The sequence below is a fragment of the Tiliqua scincoides genome, chromosome 1 (genome assembly GCF_035046505.1).
Source record: "Tiliqua scincoides isolate rTilSci1 chromosome 1, rTilSci1.hap2, whole genome shotgun sequence".
NCBI classification, from domain to species: Eukaryota; Metazoa; Chordata; class Lepidosauria; order Squamata; family Scincidae; genus Tiliqua; species Tiliqua scincoides.
This window is the reverse complement of record NC_089821.1, coordinates 2,406,122-2,420,315: the sequence shown is the minus strand read 5'-3', so window position 1 is coordinate 2,420,315 and position 14,194 is coordinate 2,406,122. Positions and strand designations below refer to the sequence as shown.

The 14,194-nt window shown below is 45.2% G+C and overlaps 1 protein-coding gene across 1 annotated transcript in view; it reads left to right on the top strand.

The window, feature by feature from the left end:
- PRORP (protein only RNase P catalytic subunit) overlaps window positions 1-14,194 on the top strand; it is a 71,637-nt gene that overhangs the window by 20,021 nt on the left and 37,422 nt on the right. The window contains exon 5 of the mRNA XM_066636350.1: window positions 3,085-3,192. Within this exon, the coding sequence (XP_066492447.1) occupies window positions 3,085-3,192 (108 nt within the window). The remainder of the gene's footprint in view (window positions 1-3,084; window positions 3,193-14,194) is intronic.

Genomic DNA, 14,194 nt, shown 5'->3' with positions numbered 1-14,194 from the left:
GGAGTAAATCCAAACCCATGTAGTTTCTTTAACTCAACATTACTCAGTTTTGATTGTTGAGATGTAAAGCAGAACATAACCTCCTCTGTTTTGTCTGTTCTGTGTGAAAAGTGATTTATTTTGTGAGCAAGATCTCCTTCAGTGTTTCAGCCTGCCTAAATTCATCTTATCTGTTTTGTTTGAGGTCATAGGTCAGGGATACAAAAGAGCAGAAATTTCTCCCTTTGAGACGTGTAACATAGCTTGAGCGTCTTGGTACCCTCATGTGTTGCCACCAATATGACGTTGTTTCATTGAGAAAAAATAATTTAAGAAAATATGTTTTATGTGCCAAAGGGTGCAATCCGGAGGACTTGGGCCGGCGCAAGTCCCAGGCACCAGCCCAAGAGAGTTGCAAATGTGCCGTAAAGACGTTTGTACCTCTCCAGGAGTAAGCCACACTAGCGCAAGGAGGCTGAATCCAGCCTCCATGGTGGCTTGTATGGCAAGCCTTGCATCGGCCCGACTGGGCCGACGCAAGACTCTGGGGTGGGCAGGGAGGAGGTGGAAAGGAGGCATTCAGGGGCGAGGGTGGGCGGTGGGCAGCCCTGGGGATGGGCAGGTGGGGAGTGGGAGGCGGGGCTGGGATTTGGCACGTTATGCTGGATCCCATCCCCCACTCCCAGGGAGTATGGAGTAGTTTCAATCCGCTCCGCAGTCTTCAGACTTGCATCACCTCTAGGTGGCGCAAGTCCAAGGAGACCCATGGGGCAAGGGCGCCTTACCTGGAGGTAAGGGGAAAAGTTTTCCCTTACCTCTGGCTGAGCCACTTTGGGCCCCTATCCCGTGCTGGATACAGCACAAGGTTCTTGTCTTGCCTGTTCCAGCACAGGGTAGGATGGCGCCCAAAGTCTTGCAGCCAGCAGTTTGGCTAAATACCTCATTATGGTGGCCTATGAAATTTACTCCTCTGACCTTTCTGTCATTTTCTGGCCTATGGTATTCCAAGTTCCCAAAGCTCCCTTGAGGCACTTGCATCTCACAGTCCTCCATATCCTAGGCCCTGTGTGATTCCCCCCCCCCCCAGTCCTCTTTTCTATGTATTCATTCTGGGTTGTGTTTGTCCCTTCCCACTCTGGTAACTGAAGAAGATGGAATAGAGCAGTGGTTCTCAAACTGGTGGGTAGCGACCCACCAGCTCGTGTAAAGCTCCCCCAGTCCCTTTAAGGGGCAGGGGAGGGGGTGAGGATAGCGATGCAATCCCCAGGATTGCATCGCTAATGGAAGTGAAGGGGGGGTGCTTTTACTTACTGCAGGAGGTGTGGGGAGTCCTGGATAGCCCTCTTAGAACACTGAAAAGAAGAGCCCACAAAGCACTTCCTGTTTGCTGTTGCAACTAGGAAGTGTTTTGTGGGCCCTTTGTTTCAACGTTCTAAGACTCGGGGAGCCCTGCAGAAGACTGTGTGGGGCTCTCTGCAACTTCCGCAACCTGCAACAGTATGTAGTAAGTAAAAGCACCCCCCTTCACCCCCGTTAGTGACGTGATCCTGGGATCACATCACTGCCCTTGCCCTCTCTCCTGCAAAAACTTGCTGTGGGAGTAAAACTCCCAAGAAGTTTGAGGACCACTGGAATAGAAGGAGCTGCCATTTCTTGGCTATCTACCCTGGGGCAGTTACTGTCTTAGGCATAGTGCTAGTGGCATAGTGCATAGTGTCTCAGGCAAAATGCTTGTGATTACTAGGGACTGAATGATCTCTGAAAGCAAGGACTTGCTTATGGAGGCTTAGGCCATGTTTACATGCAGCATTTATGTGTCACAGCTCCTACTCTCCTTGAAATAAGTTTCCAGGATGCATCTGATGTAATTGTATCACAGGTCTGGTAGTGAAGTTTCTTTCTTTTTTAAAAATTATAATTATATATGGCTTAAACTACTTTTAAGGTTTACAGAGCACGCAATGCCTCTTTTTAAAGGGCAAAGGAGAGATATAAATATTTTCAATGAATAAGGGCCCAATCCTACCCAATTATCCAGTGCCGGTACAGCTGTGCCAATGGGGCATGCACTGCACCTTGTGGTGGGGCAGCAGGCACAGAGCCTCCTTAAGGTATGGAAACATTTGTTCCCTTAACTTGGGGCTGAATTGCGGCTGCACTGGTGCTGGAAAATTGGATAGGACGGGGCCCTAAATAGTCTGATGTATAAATTATACAGTATAACAGATACTTTTTATATAGCACTTTAGAGTGTGCACATATATTGTTTCAGTAATCCTTACCACAACCTGTAAGGCAGGTCAATATTATAATTCCTCCCCAGCCATGCAGATAGAGGGGGGAGCATGAAACTGAGAAATTGTAAGGCTTGTTTGAGGCCACCAGATGAGTAGAGATGAGATTTGGGCACTTCTTGACTTGCAGGGAAGCTTAGCTCAAGCTCCCAATTATGATGTGCAGAGGTTGAGCCACTTTGGAAGACAACTTACAAATGAAGAGTAAGATACTAAAGTTTCAGAGTAAATCTTGCTGACTGTGGCAGGGATGCAAAAATTTCAGCGAATGATATCTGAGGCCTATAACTAATGCAGTGTTTTACATTTATGTAAGAGGTCCTGTGCAGAAATATGAGAGGAAATTGGTTGCCTCTGGCAGCACCTGCTTGGCCTATTCAAGGTATCAGCTACTCCTGGAGCAAGTGGGTAGTTACTGATAGAAAAAGATGGGTGCTGCCAGCTGAGTTGGGGGCCAGGGGAGACATGCAAACAAGGCTAGCATGCAGAACGGAATTTTGGGGTGAAGTAACTCTCAGGACAAATGTCATCTATTTTTTAAACATGAAAAGTCCATATTCAACTTTGTGGAGTTTTTAAAATTCAATCTGACAGGCTTGCATGCACAATTTCATGCCCACAGAGTGGCATCTTCCTCCTAGATATTTGGGCCTGCAAACCCATCTGCTCTACATAGTGATGCTGCAGAAATTACTATCCATTTGAAGCGCTTGCTTCCTAACACAGGAATCCTCGGGTTTAGGCAACAATTTTGGTGAGGCAGTCATGTTTTGTTTGCTGCATTTCTTAATTTATTTAATTTTTTTTCCAGGAACTTGAACAATTTCAAATGTTTGTGAATAAACGCCCTCCTTTTGATATTGTGATCGATGGACTCAATGTTGCCAGAGTTTGCAACAAAAATAATCCATCTCAAACAGTAAGTTTTTACTGCTTTACTGTTTTCCTAAGAAACTGTGTTGATGTGTTTGAAAAGAGGCCTGTTTTATGCTGCTGAGCAGGGGTGACATGTGCCTGGTTGTGTTTGCAGTGAGGAAATCTGTAGTACAAAATACATCAGGATAAATTTAGTTAGATGATTAACCACTGCTGCCCGTTAACATCTGAGTGCCAGCAGTGTATCTTTATGGAGTGAGACAGTTTCTGCCAGAGAACGTCCAGTCTAAGGAAGATGAAATGAGAGGACTCTGCTTGATAACGGACCCTTGAGGATGAGGGGTCAACTGATAGCAGACAATGCAGAGAAAGGTCGCTGCCACAGGGTGACTTGGAGAATGACTAGGCGATACAACCCACTTGCTGGTATCTGGTAGTTCAAACTACCAGGGTCTGTGTAGATGATACTACAAGCCCCTCACAAGTCAAGGGCTGTTAGAGCCAAGCCCTCATGTTCATTAAGTAGTATCTCTTCTGTAAAGGACTTCCCTCCCCTCCCAGTCCACCTCCCCCAGTGTTCTTGTGTAGTGTGAAATTTGCCATGAAAAGCAGCCAGCTGGAAGTGCCAGCATCGGCTTCCCTAGTGATTATTGTAGGCTTGGGGCAAAGTGTATCTTAACCAGGGTGGTTTGGAGTTATTTTTATCAGCTTTGTACAGTAGATACTGCCAGACGGATTCCATGCTGCTTCAGTGAGTTCTGTTGGGCTAACAGCCACAACATGGGCATCTGTTGATTCTGACTTGCAGGTGTTCAGCACGGTCAGTTGTCAACAAAACTCTCAAAAATGCAGGCATTTGGAAAAGTTCTAGCAAACTCTGATGATTCAGGAAAAGTCTATAGAAATTTGTTTTAGGGAAGAATTTAATCCAACAAGGCTTCTGGAGGAGGATGTTCAGGACATGGTGAGTAACACAGCTGAAGCCACAAAGGGAACAAAGAGAAACAGCAGCAGATGGGCTTGTAAGAAGGAGAGACAAGCAGAATAAGCCCATCAAGACGGAATGAAAAGTCTGTGTGTGGTTCTGCCCACAACTGGATTTCTGCCCCAAACTGTGGGTTTGCACAATGCCCAAGTGTCATTTATCTGGGCCTGGAATGAATTTGTAGTACAAGCCCCCTTCCTATCTTCTCTCTTTTCCTTCACCTTGTTTTGAAGAACTGGAGATTTAGTCCATGTCCTTTAGCTTCTTGATGTTCCCTTCATTTAAGCTCCATATGCTTTGGGCTGCCTGGTGATCAAAAATTAATGACCAAACATGTGGAAAGGAATGTGTGTGTTTGAATTATACACAAGTGAGCAACACCCTTTAGACTTTGTTCTCTGGCTCTGGGATTCTAGTGTGTGCACTCTGGGGACAAGAATCTGAACTCCTACACTCGCATGTTTTCTGGGAGCTGCAAATGCTTTCAGCTGTGTTGGCTTCCGTTGGCCCTGCAATGTTGATGTTCCTCATTATTCTGGTACTTGTCTCCTCCTCCTCCCTTTGGTCAGATGTCATACCCTTTTGGCTCCTGTGCATGGAAAATACTGGCAGGAAAATATCTGAGACATAGTTCTTAAGAGAGCATGTAGGAGGAACATGTTTGTGTCTCCAGTTAGTCTGCTGGTGTTTCCTGTGCAGGTGCGCTCTCTCTCCCCTAGAGGGAGTAGTAGCTCTCTGTTCAGAATGTTGTGATATTTGCTCAAACCAGACAAGCAAGATCTGGACACCTTTATGGACTGGGAAAAGTGCACAATCATCTGCAAGCATGAATTACAGTTTTTAGCCTCACTTTTTGGCTCTTGGTTAAAGGGCTTGCAGCTCAGATAGAGCTTCTGTGGACTTGCGTGCAATGTCCTCTTTCTCCCCAGAAGGATCGCCAGCTCTGACTCTAAGTACTCCTGAAGACTTTTGTTTCTAGCATGATGTAATATTGAAAATTCCGGGAGGCCCTGTTAAAATTTCCAGGATTGCTTTCAGTGGTCACCTGGAAATTGATGCTGATTCTTAGATACTGCTAAGCTGTGCACCTGCACAGCTCAGAACTTGGCAACTGGAGGTTTGGCAATGACATTTGGCATCACCTCCAAGCTTCCAGAGACAACACTGTGACACTATGCAGCTACAGAAGGTGTCTGCACAACAATGCAGAACTCCTTACAGGCAGCCTTGATAGAGACTCCTGCCTGTCTCTACCCAGGCCAATCCTAGAAGGCTGGTAATCCTACTCCCCTGTACCTGGAACTTGGCACTGTGTTGCGTTCCAGCCCACCCTCTCTGTAGCAAGTAGTTCAGCTTGCCTTGTGTCCTAATGTTGGTTTTGCTGCATGTGTTCTCATTCTCACACATGATCAGCAATGGTGGGGAAAAGCACAGCACAGTGGTGCCTGGACACAAGCTACACACTACAAAGGGGTGCATGGGAACTCAATGCAGGGATGCTGTTTTGGGCAGCAGCTCAGTTTCTGGTAACTTGTAGTTCTATCCTATGTAAAGATTTAGAAGTGCACAGTTATGTTATGATGTTGAGCCAATGCCGAGCCAGACCAGCCCAGCACATAGACTCTCGTTTGTATGCCCACATGCATGTGTATGTGCATAAATCCAAGACATTCTGCATCACGTGTATACTGTGCAACGTGCAATATACGTTCTAAATTGTTGGCATCCCATTAAAGTTATCTACTCATATCTGTTTTGTTGTTAGCAAATGGACCACTGTGTGTGTATTTGGGGAGGGGTAAGTACATGGATTAGATCAGGATGGTCACCTGGCATGTTCTATCTGCTGCAAGTGCACATACTAGCCAAAGGCATACTCTCATGTCTGATCAATCTACATGTGAGATTGAATTGGCCATGACTGGGAGGCACAATCATGGTGATGAGGTTGATTTTTACGGGGCTGTTCAGCTCCCTGAAGAGAGGATGCCATTTGCTGTTCTGTCTAGATCAGATCTCTGGTGTTCCCTCTAGATTCTTCACAGTCTGAAGCTGCAAAGGGTCACTTAAACACAACATCCTGTTCATTATGGAAATAACGTATTTCACTTCTTAAGCTTAAAGTTCTGTGATGGAAAGTGTTATAATTCTGCAGTGAATAACTTCAGTCACATCCTTAAGAAGTACTTTTTAAAGGCATTATTTATTCTACTGTAGAAAAAATAGTACTCGTCTAATGTTTAGACTTGTCAAGCAAATGTAAGAGTTAAAAACAATATTTACATTTAGGTAACTGAAAGAGAGGTTAAGTTTGGGGAACAAAAGAAGCTGCATATCAGATAAGCAAGCAGCATTTGGAATCTCTGAGTAGCGAGCTCGGAATGAGGGTACTTTCAACAATTATGACGTAAAAAGGGCAGCGGACAGACTGTTTTCTGGTGAGTGCAAGTGAAGGAAGTGTTTTTGTTCTCTCCAAGACATTCCAGGTCCTGAATGCTTTGTGTTTCTGTTTTGCTAAACATTTCTGCACACTCTTAAAAGTCTGTTAAATGTAAACACAGCATCTAGGCCAGGCAAGCGTTGTTGGCAGCTGTGTCTGATTTGGGACCAAGAGGGAAGGTTCTCCAGCTCGGCATCCCTAAGTTCAATGGCTTCAACTAGACTAGGATATGCTTTGTGAAAAGCGGCTCCCATTCTGCTCAGGCAGCATCTGAATTAGACTTTGGTCAGGTACTAGAATATGTAAAATATTGGATGGTCCTTTCCATAACACATCAATCTCACTGGGGGCAAGTGTAATGTCTCTAGGGAGAGACATGAAATTGACCATGGAACAGCAGTCAGGCAGAACCTCCCTTAAGAACTGTTCAGACTAAAGTCTTGTGTACAGCAAATATATTCTTCCCTGTTTATTTGCACCTAACCCTGCAAACAGCCCTTATAGTGAGAATCTGGATGAATTACATGAGTTATTACATTAACTTAAATGGGAAAAATTCTAACTCATTCTAGAGCCATTCCAAGTTCATCGAAAAATCACACTCAGTGCCTAATGGCAGGAGGAAAAAGTTTGGTGGCATGATAAAATAGAATAAATCAGTGGTTCTCACACATTTAGCACCAGGACCCACCTTTTTAGAATGAGAATCTGTCAGGACCCACCGGAAGTGATGTCATGACTGGAAGTGACATCATCAAGCAGGAAACTTTTTAACATCCTAGGCTGCAATCCTACCCACACTTACCCAGGAGTAAGTCCCATTTACTATCACTGTTAAAAGCATATACATAATAGCTTGTTAAAAGTACACCAAATGCAGTAACGTTACCCCAAATGCAGTCAATGCTACCATGGTAGCATTAAGTCTAATATATTAAAAATAAAATATTGAAATGAATGGGGACCACCTGAAATTGGCTCGTGACCCACTTAGTGGGTCCTGACCCACAGTTTGAGAAACACTGGAATAAATAACAATTCATGACAAAAAGATATAGAATCACTAAAGTGTTAAACATTCGACTTGTCTTGGTGATGCAGTGGTGTTGGGTGGAGGAGAAGAATGGGAGACTGTGGTGGCAGTTGTGTTGAGGGACTGCTGAGTGACCAATGGGGAGAATGTGAATTTCATATTTCCTGTAAGCTTCACTGCAAGTATGGCCACTGTATTATTATTATTATTATTATTATACTTTATTTTTACCACGCCTTTCTCCCTGAAGGGACTCAAGGTGGCTTACAAAACAAGGTTAAAACAAATTAAAAACAGTTTAAAAACAGATAAAAAACATAACATATCATAAAAACAGTAGTCAGATAAAAACTAGTCAGGTAAGAGCATAGCGTAGCAAATTAGAAAAGGATCAGGCCTGTAAACAGATGTTAAAAAAAATATATTAAGAGATGTTAAAAAGGCCAGGAACTCAGAAGTCTTATCTACACAGAAGGGTCTTCAGGCCTCGCCGAAAAGTTTCAAGAGAGGGAGCAGTTCTTAAGTCAAGGGGAAGGGAATTCCATAGTGTTGGTGCCACTACTGAGAAGGCCCTATTTCTTGCCGCTGCCCCACGTACCTCCCTAGGCTGTGGCACTTGTAAAAAGGCCTTCTCTGATGACCTAAGAGGACGAGCTGGATTGTACGGATTGTACTGTACACAGAGCACAGTAGTGCTCTGTGCACTTAGGGGAGAAATTAGCAGGAACTCTGCAGGCCATTGCATCACCTAGCAGCTTAAGTAGCTTCATTCAAATCGAAAGAGCGTTCAGATGCCTTGTGTTGTGACTTCTCTTATTTGCCAGCAGGAGGCACTGTTGCTTTACCCAACTCTTTTTGTCTTGGACCTTGGAGTGAAAATCTCCAAACGGATAATGAAGCCCAGTCTAAATATGCACAGTACAGAAAAGTGAAAATCCTTTTAGGGAACGTACAAATAGTGGGGAACCACCTCATCCTACACATGTTCACTAAATCATGCAGCTGGTCTCTACATGCGTTCAAATGTACATGTAGTTGGTTATAGGCTTATGCACATGCAGTGACACTCTAGAAGTTGCGTAAATACCTATAGGTGGGCCGAGACTTGGTGCCTCAGGGCTGCTGCAGTGACTGTCCAGTGGTATGCAGTGACTATCCTATGAACAGCGTTGTCATCTTACCCTCACCCCTACAACTGAAAGGTGCTGTAGCTAGAACAAGTTGAACCATGATGAATGGAAGTCCCATTCCAGATCAAACACACACTTGGTGCCGATGGCTGAGCTTGGCCTGTTTTCGGTGGGCAGTGTACTGTTCAGCCCAGTCTATTGCAACACCATCTGGCTGCTGCTCAATGACAGGGGTACAGAGCAGAATGTTCTTCCTATCTTCAGTGTTTTTACTAAAATAGGAGATCCTTTAAGAACATAAGAACATAAGAACAGCCCCACTGGATCAGGCCATAGGCCCATCTAGTCCAGCTTCCTGTATCTCACAGCGGCCCACCAAATGCCCCAGGGAGCGCACCAGATAACAAGAGACCTCGTCCTGGTGCTCTCCCCTACATCTGGCATTCTGACTTAACCCATTCCTAAAATCAGGAGGTTGCGCATACACATCATGGCTTGTACCCCATAATGGATTTTTCCTCCAGAAACTCGTCCAATCCCCTTTTAAAGGCGTCTAGGCTAGACGCCAGCACCACATCCTGTGGCAAGGAGTTCCACAGACTGACCACGCGCTGAGTAAAGAAATATTTTCTTTTGTCTGTCCTAACCCGCCCAACACTCAATTTTAGTGGATGTCCCCTGGTTCTGGTATTATGTGAGAGTGTAAAGAGCATCTCCCTATCCACTCTGTCCATCCCCTGCATAATTTTGTATGTCTCAATCATGTCCCCCCTCAAGCGTCTCTTTTCTAGGCTGAAGAGGCCCAAACGCTGTAGCCTTTCCTCATAAGGAAGGTGCCCCAGCCCCGTAATCAGCTTAGTCGCTCTCTTTTGCACCTTCTCCATTTCCACTATGTCTTTTTTGAGATGCGGCGACCAGAACTGGACACAATACTCCAGGTGTGGCCTTACCATCGATTTGTACAACGGCATTATAATATTAGCCGTTTTGTTCTCAATACCCTTCCTAATGATCCCAAGCATAGAATTGGCCTTCTTCACTGCCGCCGCACATTGGGTCGACACTTTCATCGACCTGTCCACCACCACCCCAAGATCTCTCTCCTGATCTGTCACAGACAGCTCAGAACCCATCAGCCTATATCTAAAGTTTTGATTTTTTGCCCCAATGTGCATGACTTTACACTTACTGACATTGAAGCGCATCTGCCATTTTGCTGCCCATTCTGCCAGTCTGGAGAGATCCTTCTGGAGCTCCTCACAATCACTTCTGGTCTTTACCACTCGGAAAAGTTTGGTGTCGTCTGCAAACTTAGCCACTTCACTGCTCAACCCTGTCTCCAGGTCATTTATGAAGAGGTTGAAAAGCACCGGTCCCAGGACAGATCCTTGGGGCACACCGCTTTTCACCTCTCTCCATTGTGAAAATTGCCCATTGACACCCACTCTCTGCTTCCTGGCCTCCAACCAGTTCTCAATCCACGAGAGGACCTGTCCTCTAATTCCCTGACTGTGGAGTTTTTTCAGTAGCCTTTGGTGAGGGACCGTGTCAAATGCCTTCTGAAAGTCCAGATATATAATGTCCACGGGTTCTCCCGCATCCACATGCCTGTTGACCTTTTCAAAGAATTCTATAAGGTTCGTGAGGCAAGACTTACCCTTACAGAAGCCATGCTGACTCTCCCTCAGCAAGGCCTGTTCGTCTATGTGTTTTGAGATCCTATCTTTGATGAGGCATTCCACCATCTTACCCGGTATGGATGTTAGGCTGACTGGCCTATAGTTTCCCGGGTCCCCCCTCTTTCCCTTTTTAAAAATAGGCGTGACATTTGCTATCCTCCAATCCTCTGGTACCGTGGCTGTTTTGAGGGACAAGTTGCATACTTTAGTCAAGAGATCTGCAACTTCATTCTTCAATTCCTTAATAACCCTTGGGTGTATGCCATCAGGGCCCGGTGACTTATTGATCTTTAATTTATCAATGAGGTCTGAAACATCTTCTCTTTTAACCTCTATCTGACTTAACTCCTCGGTCAGGAGGGGCCGTTCGGGCAGCGGTATCTGCCCGAGGTCTTCTGCCGTGAAGACAGATGCAAAGAACTCATTTAATTTCTCTGCCATCTCTAAGTCTCCTTTTATCTCCCCTTTCCCTCCCTCACCATCCAGAGGGCCAACCGCTTCTCTGGCGGGTTTCCTGCTTCTAACGTATTTGAAGAAGCTTTTATTATTCCCCTTAATGTTGCTGGCCATGCGTTCCTCATAGTCTCGCTTGGCCTCCCCTATCACCTTCTTACATTTCTTTTGCCACAGTTTATGTTCCTTTTTATTCTCCTCATTAGGGCAAGACTTCCATTTACGGAAGGAAGCTTCCTTGCCCTTCACAGCCTCTCTAACTTGGCTGGTTAGCCATGCGGGCACTCTCCTGGATTTAGTGGAACCCTTCTTTCTTTGCGGTATACACCTCTGCTGGGCCTCTATTACTGTTGTTTTAAGCAGCCTCCATGCACTCTGGAGAGACTGGACTCTTTTTACCCTCCCTTTCAACCTCCTCCTAACCAGCCTCCTCATTTGAGGGAAGTCCGCCCGTCGGAAGTCAAGGGTTTTTGTTAGAGATTTGCCTGGTATTCTTCCCCCAACGTGCACGTCAAAACGGATCGCAGCATGATCACTGTTCCCCAATGGCTCAGTAACGTTTACATCTCTAACCAGGTCCTGCGTACCGCACAAAATTAAATCCAGAGTCACCTGTCCTCTGGTGGGCTCCTTGACTAGCTGATCTAAGCCACAGTCATTTAGCACGTCAAGAAATCCGGTTTCCTTATCGTGACCAGAACACAAATTGACCCAGTCAATATGAGGATAATTGAAGTCCCCCATGATTACAACCCTGTCCCTCCTTGTCACCTCCCTGATCTGTTTCCTCATTTCAAGGTCCCCATCAGATTTCAGGTCTGGAGGACGATAGCACGCCCCCAGTATTACATTGCTGCACAAGCCTGGTAATTTAACCCACAGAGATTCTACGGTGGAGTCGGACCCACCTTCAATCTCTACTGTGCTGGATTCTATCCCTTCCTTAACATAAAGGGCCACCCCACCTCCAGCACGCCCCTGCCTGTCCCTCCTGTAGAGTTTATAGCCCGGGATTGCGGTATCCCACTGATTCTCCGCATTCCACCAGGTTTCCGTTATGCCCACTATGTCAATATTTTCCCTTGTCACCAGACATTCCAGTTCTCCCACCTTTGCTCGTAGACTTCGGGCATTCGCATACCTTTCTTAACCTCTGTGAGACAAACATGACCAGCTGGTTTAATCTTTTCCCATTTGCCCTTCTCTTAAACCCAGAATAAGGAAGCAGTTGGATTATGAAGGTCTACATAAAAGCAGTTTCCCCTCCCCGCAAGCTGGGTAGCAATGTGAAATATTTCCTGCATTCTAAATGTCTTAATGACTGTAATTGCAGTATAGGTAGTTGGGGAACTAGCCTCGTATACATGGGCAGGAAAAAAAATTATCCAGAATGAGAAACTAAACTGGAAAAATGGAGGAAATAAACTGATAGCACTCTCATAACAATTGTAGTTTTGAAATTTAGGAAAATTAGATGTGTCACTTAAAAGCAACCTCAGGTTGCTGAAATCTGTGCAGCTGGCATAGACAGCAGCAGGTGATTGTAGGTGATGGGAACTTAAATTTGAGGCTTGTTTTTTTGAACAACCCTTTGGTTTTTGGTTTTTGGTTTTGTTAAGGACAGGCTTTAGTGATGGTCATCCAATTCTTCCTTTTAAGAAACGGAGGCTGAAAGTGTTACAAAGAAATTTCCAAAGATTATGATTTTAGGAACTGGCCACATCTAAAATACACAAAGCAGAGAGGGGCAGTAATTTTTTTATATTTTACTTGTACCTGTTCACATTAAAAAATATACACTGGCTGGATAAAAAAAGATCCCTTCTGGGAGGGAGCGTGGGAGGAAAGCTGCAGAGTTTTGTGTGCATCTCACTCCCTTGAGAGAAAGTGCCAAGGGAGTACTTAGGAGGAGTACTGAGGCGGTGTGACTTTGGAATAAAGTGCCTCTATAGCAGTTCCTCGAGTATTTTTGCACTCTTCCAATTCGTGTTCCCCCCATTGTATTTCCTTTTTCTATTGTTGTATTGTAGTTTATATTTTTTTACTCTATTGTATTTTTATTTATTTTTAAATTTATAAATTGTAAGCCACCTTGAGCATCTGCTTTCAGCAGAGGAAAGGTGGGGTAGAACTCTTTTAATTAAATAAATAAATAAATAAATAAATAATGTGGGCTGTGATGGGATCCTGTTGGAAAGGCTCCAGGCTGAACTCTGGGGCTGCCCTCATGCAGTGGCATAGCTAGAGGGGGTGCAAAGCGCTAAGTTTTGCAGGGAGCCTCATTGCAGCATGGAAGTGGTCCCTCTCCTTCCCCTTTGGAGCCATCCAGGTGGTGGGAGCAAAACAGAGGTGTCTGCCCAGAATGGATCCAAAGGGGAGAGGCTGCTTGCACTCTGCAGTGAAGCTCCCTGCAAAACTTAGTGCTTTGCACCCCCTCTAGCTACCCACTTCCCTCATGTCTTTTGGTTAAGAGCAGGTTGTTCTGCTACTGTTGCCGTGGTTTGCAAACTTGGTCTAGAGCTTGCTGTAGAGCAGACATGCCTCCCTTGCTCCATGGTTGTTGAAGCAAGCACCTCTGGTTCCCACTTGCAGTCTATGTAGCAAGTGTATTCCTGGTTTGCTCAGGGAATCCTCCAAGAAAGTGACTCACGATGCCTTTTTCCTCCTCCTCCCTGCAGGTGAGGCATAGCGGGTGTGCACAGCGGGTCAGTCATAGCAGGTTCATGCTTTGGCATTATTGTCTCCCACTCAGTGTCACCACTTTGCAGTGCAGCTACCTTTTCACCCAGTATCAGTAAGCCCAAGAGGGCACTTACACACAAGAAATGCATGCAAATGAAACTTGTTCTCTAACTCCAAATGAGGGCATCCTGCTGGTCAAAGACTTTTTGAGTGTATTCGGAGAAAGGGGAAAATAGCATGTGGGGAAGAGGAAAGACAGGTGGCAGCCTCTAGTGAAGGAGGAAGTTCTCCTCAGTTTTACTTGCTTCCCTACCACGCTTCACTTCGCAGTGCCTTTCTGAGATGGAGGAAATGACTTGTTTAAATGCAGGACTCAGTATTGGGCAGATACTTGCTCTCCCTGATCATTTGTGACCCCTGACTTGAAGGTATTCCAAGTATTCATTGTTTACAGGCTTAAAGAAGCCATTCTTGCCTGGTAATTTTCTGATAAATACCTGGATGGGATACTTTGTGCAGTCTCCCATCCTTTCAGAAGAATGCATTTGACAATAAAACTCTGATGTCACCCCCAAAAGCACTGCCTCGCATACCCAGCTTGCAGCGTAGGTGTTTGTGACGGAATGACTTCAGTTGCACATAC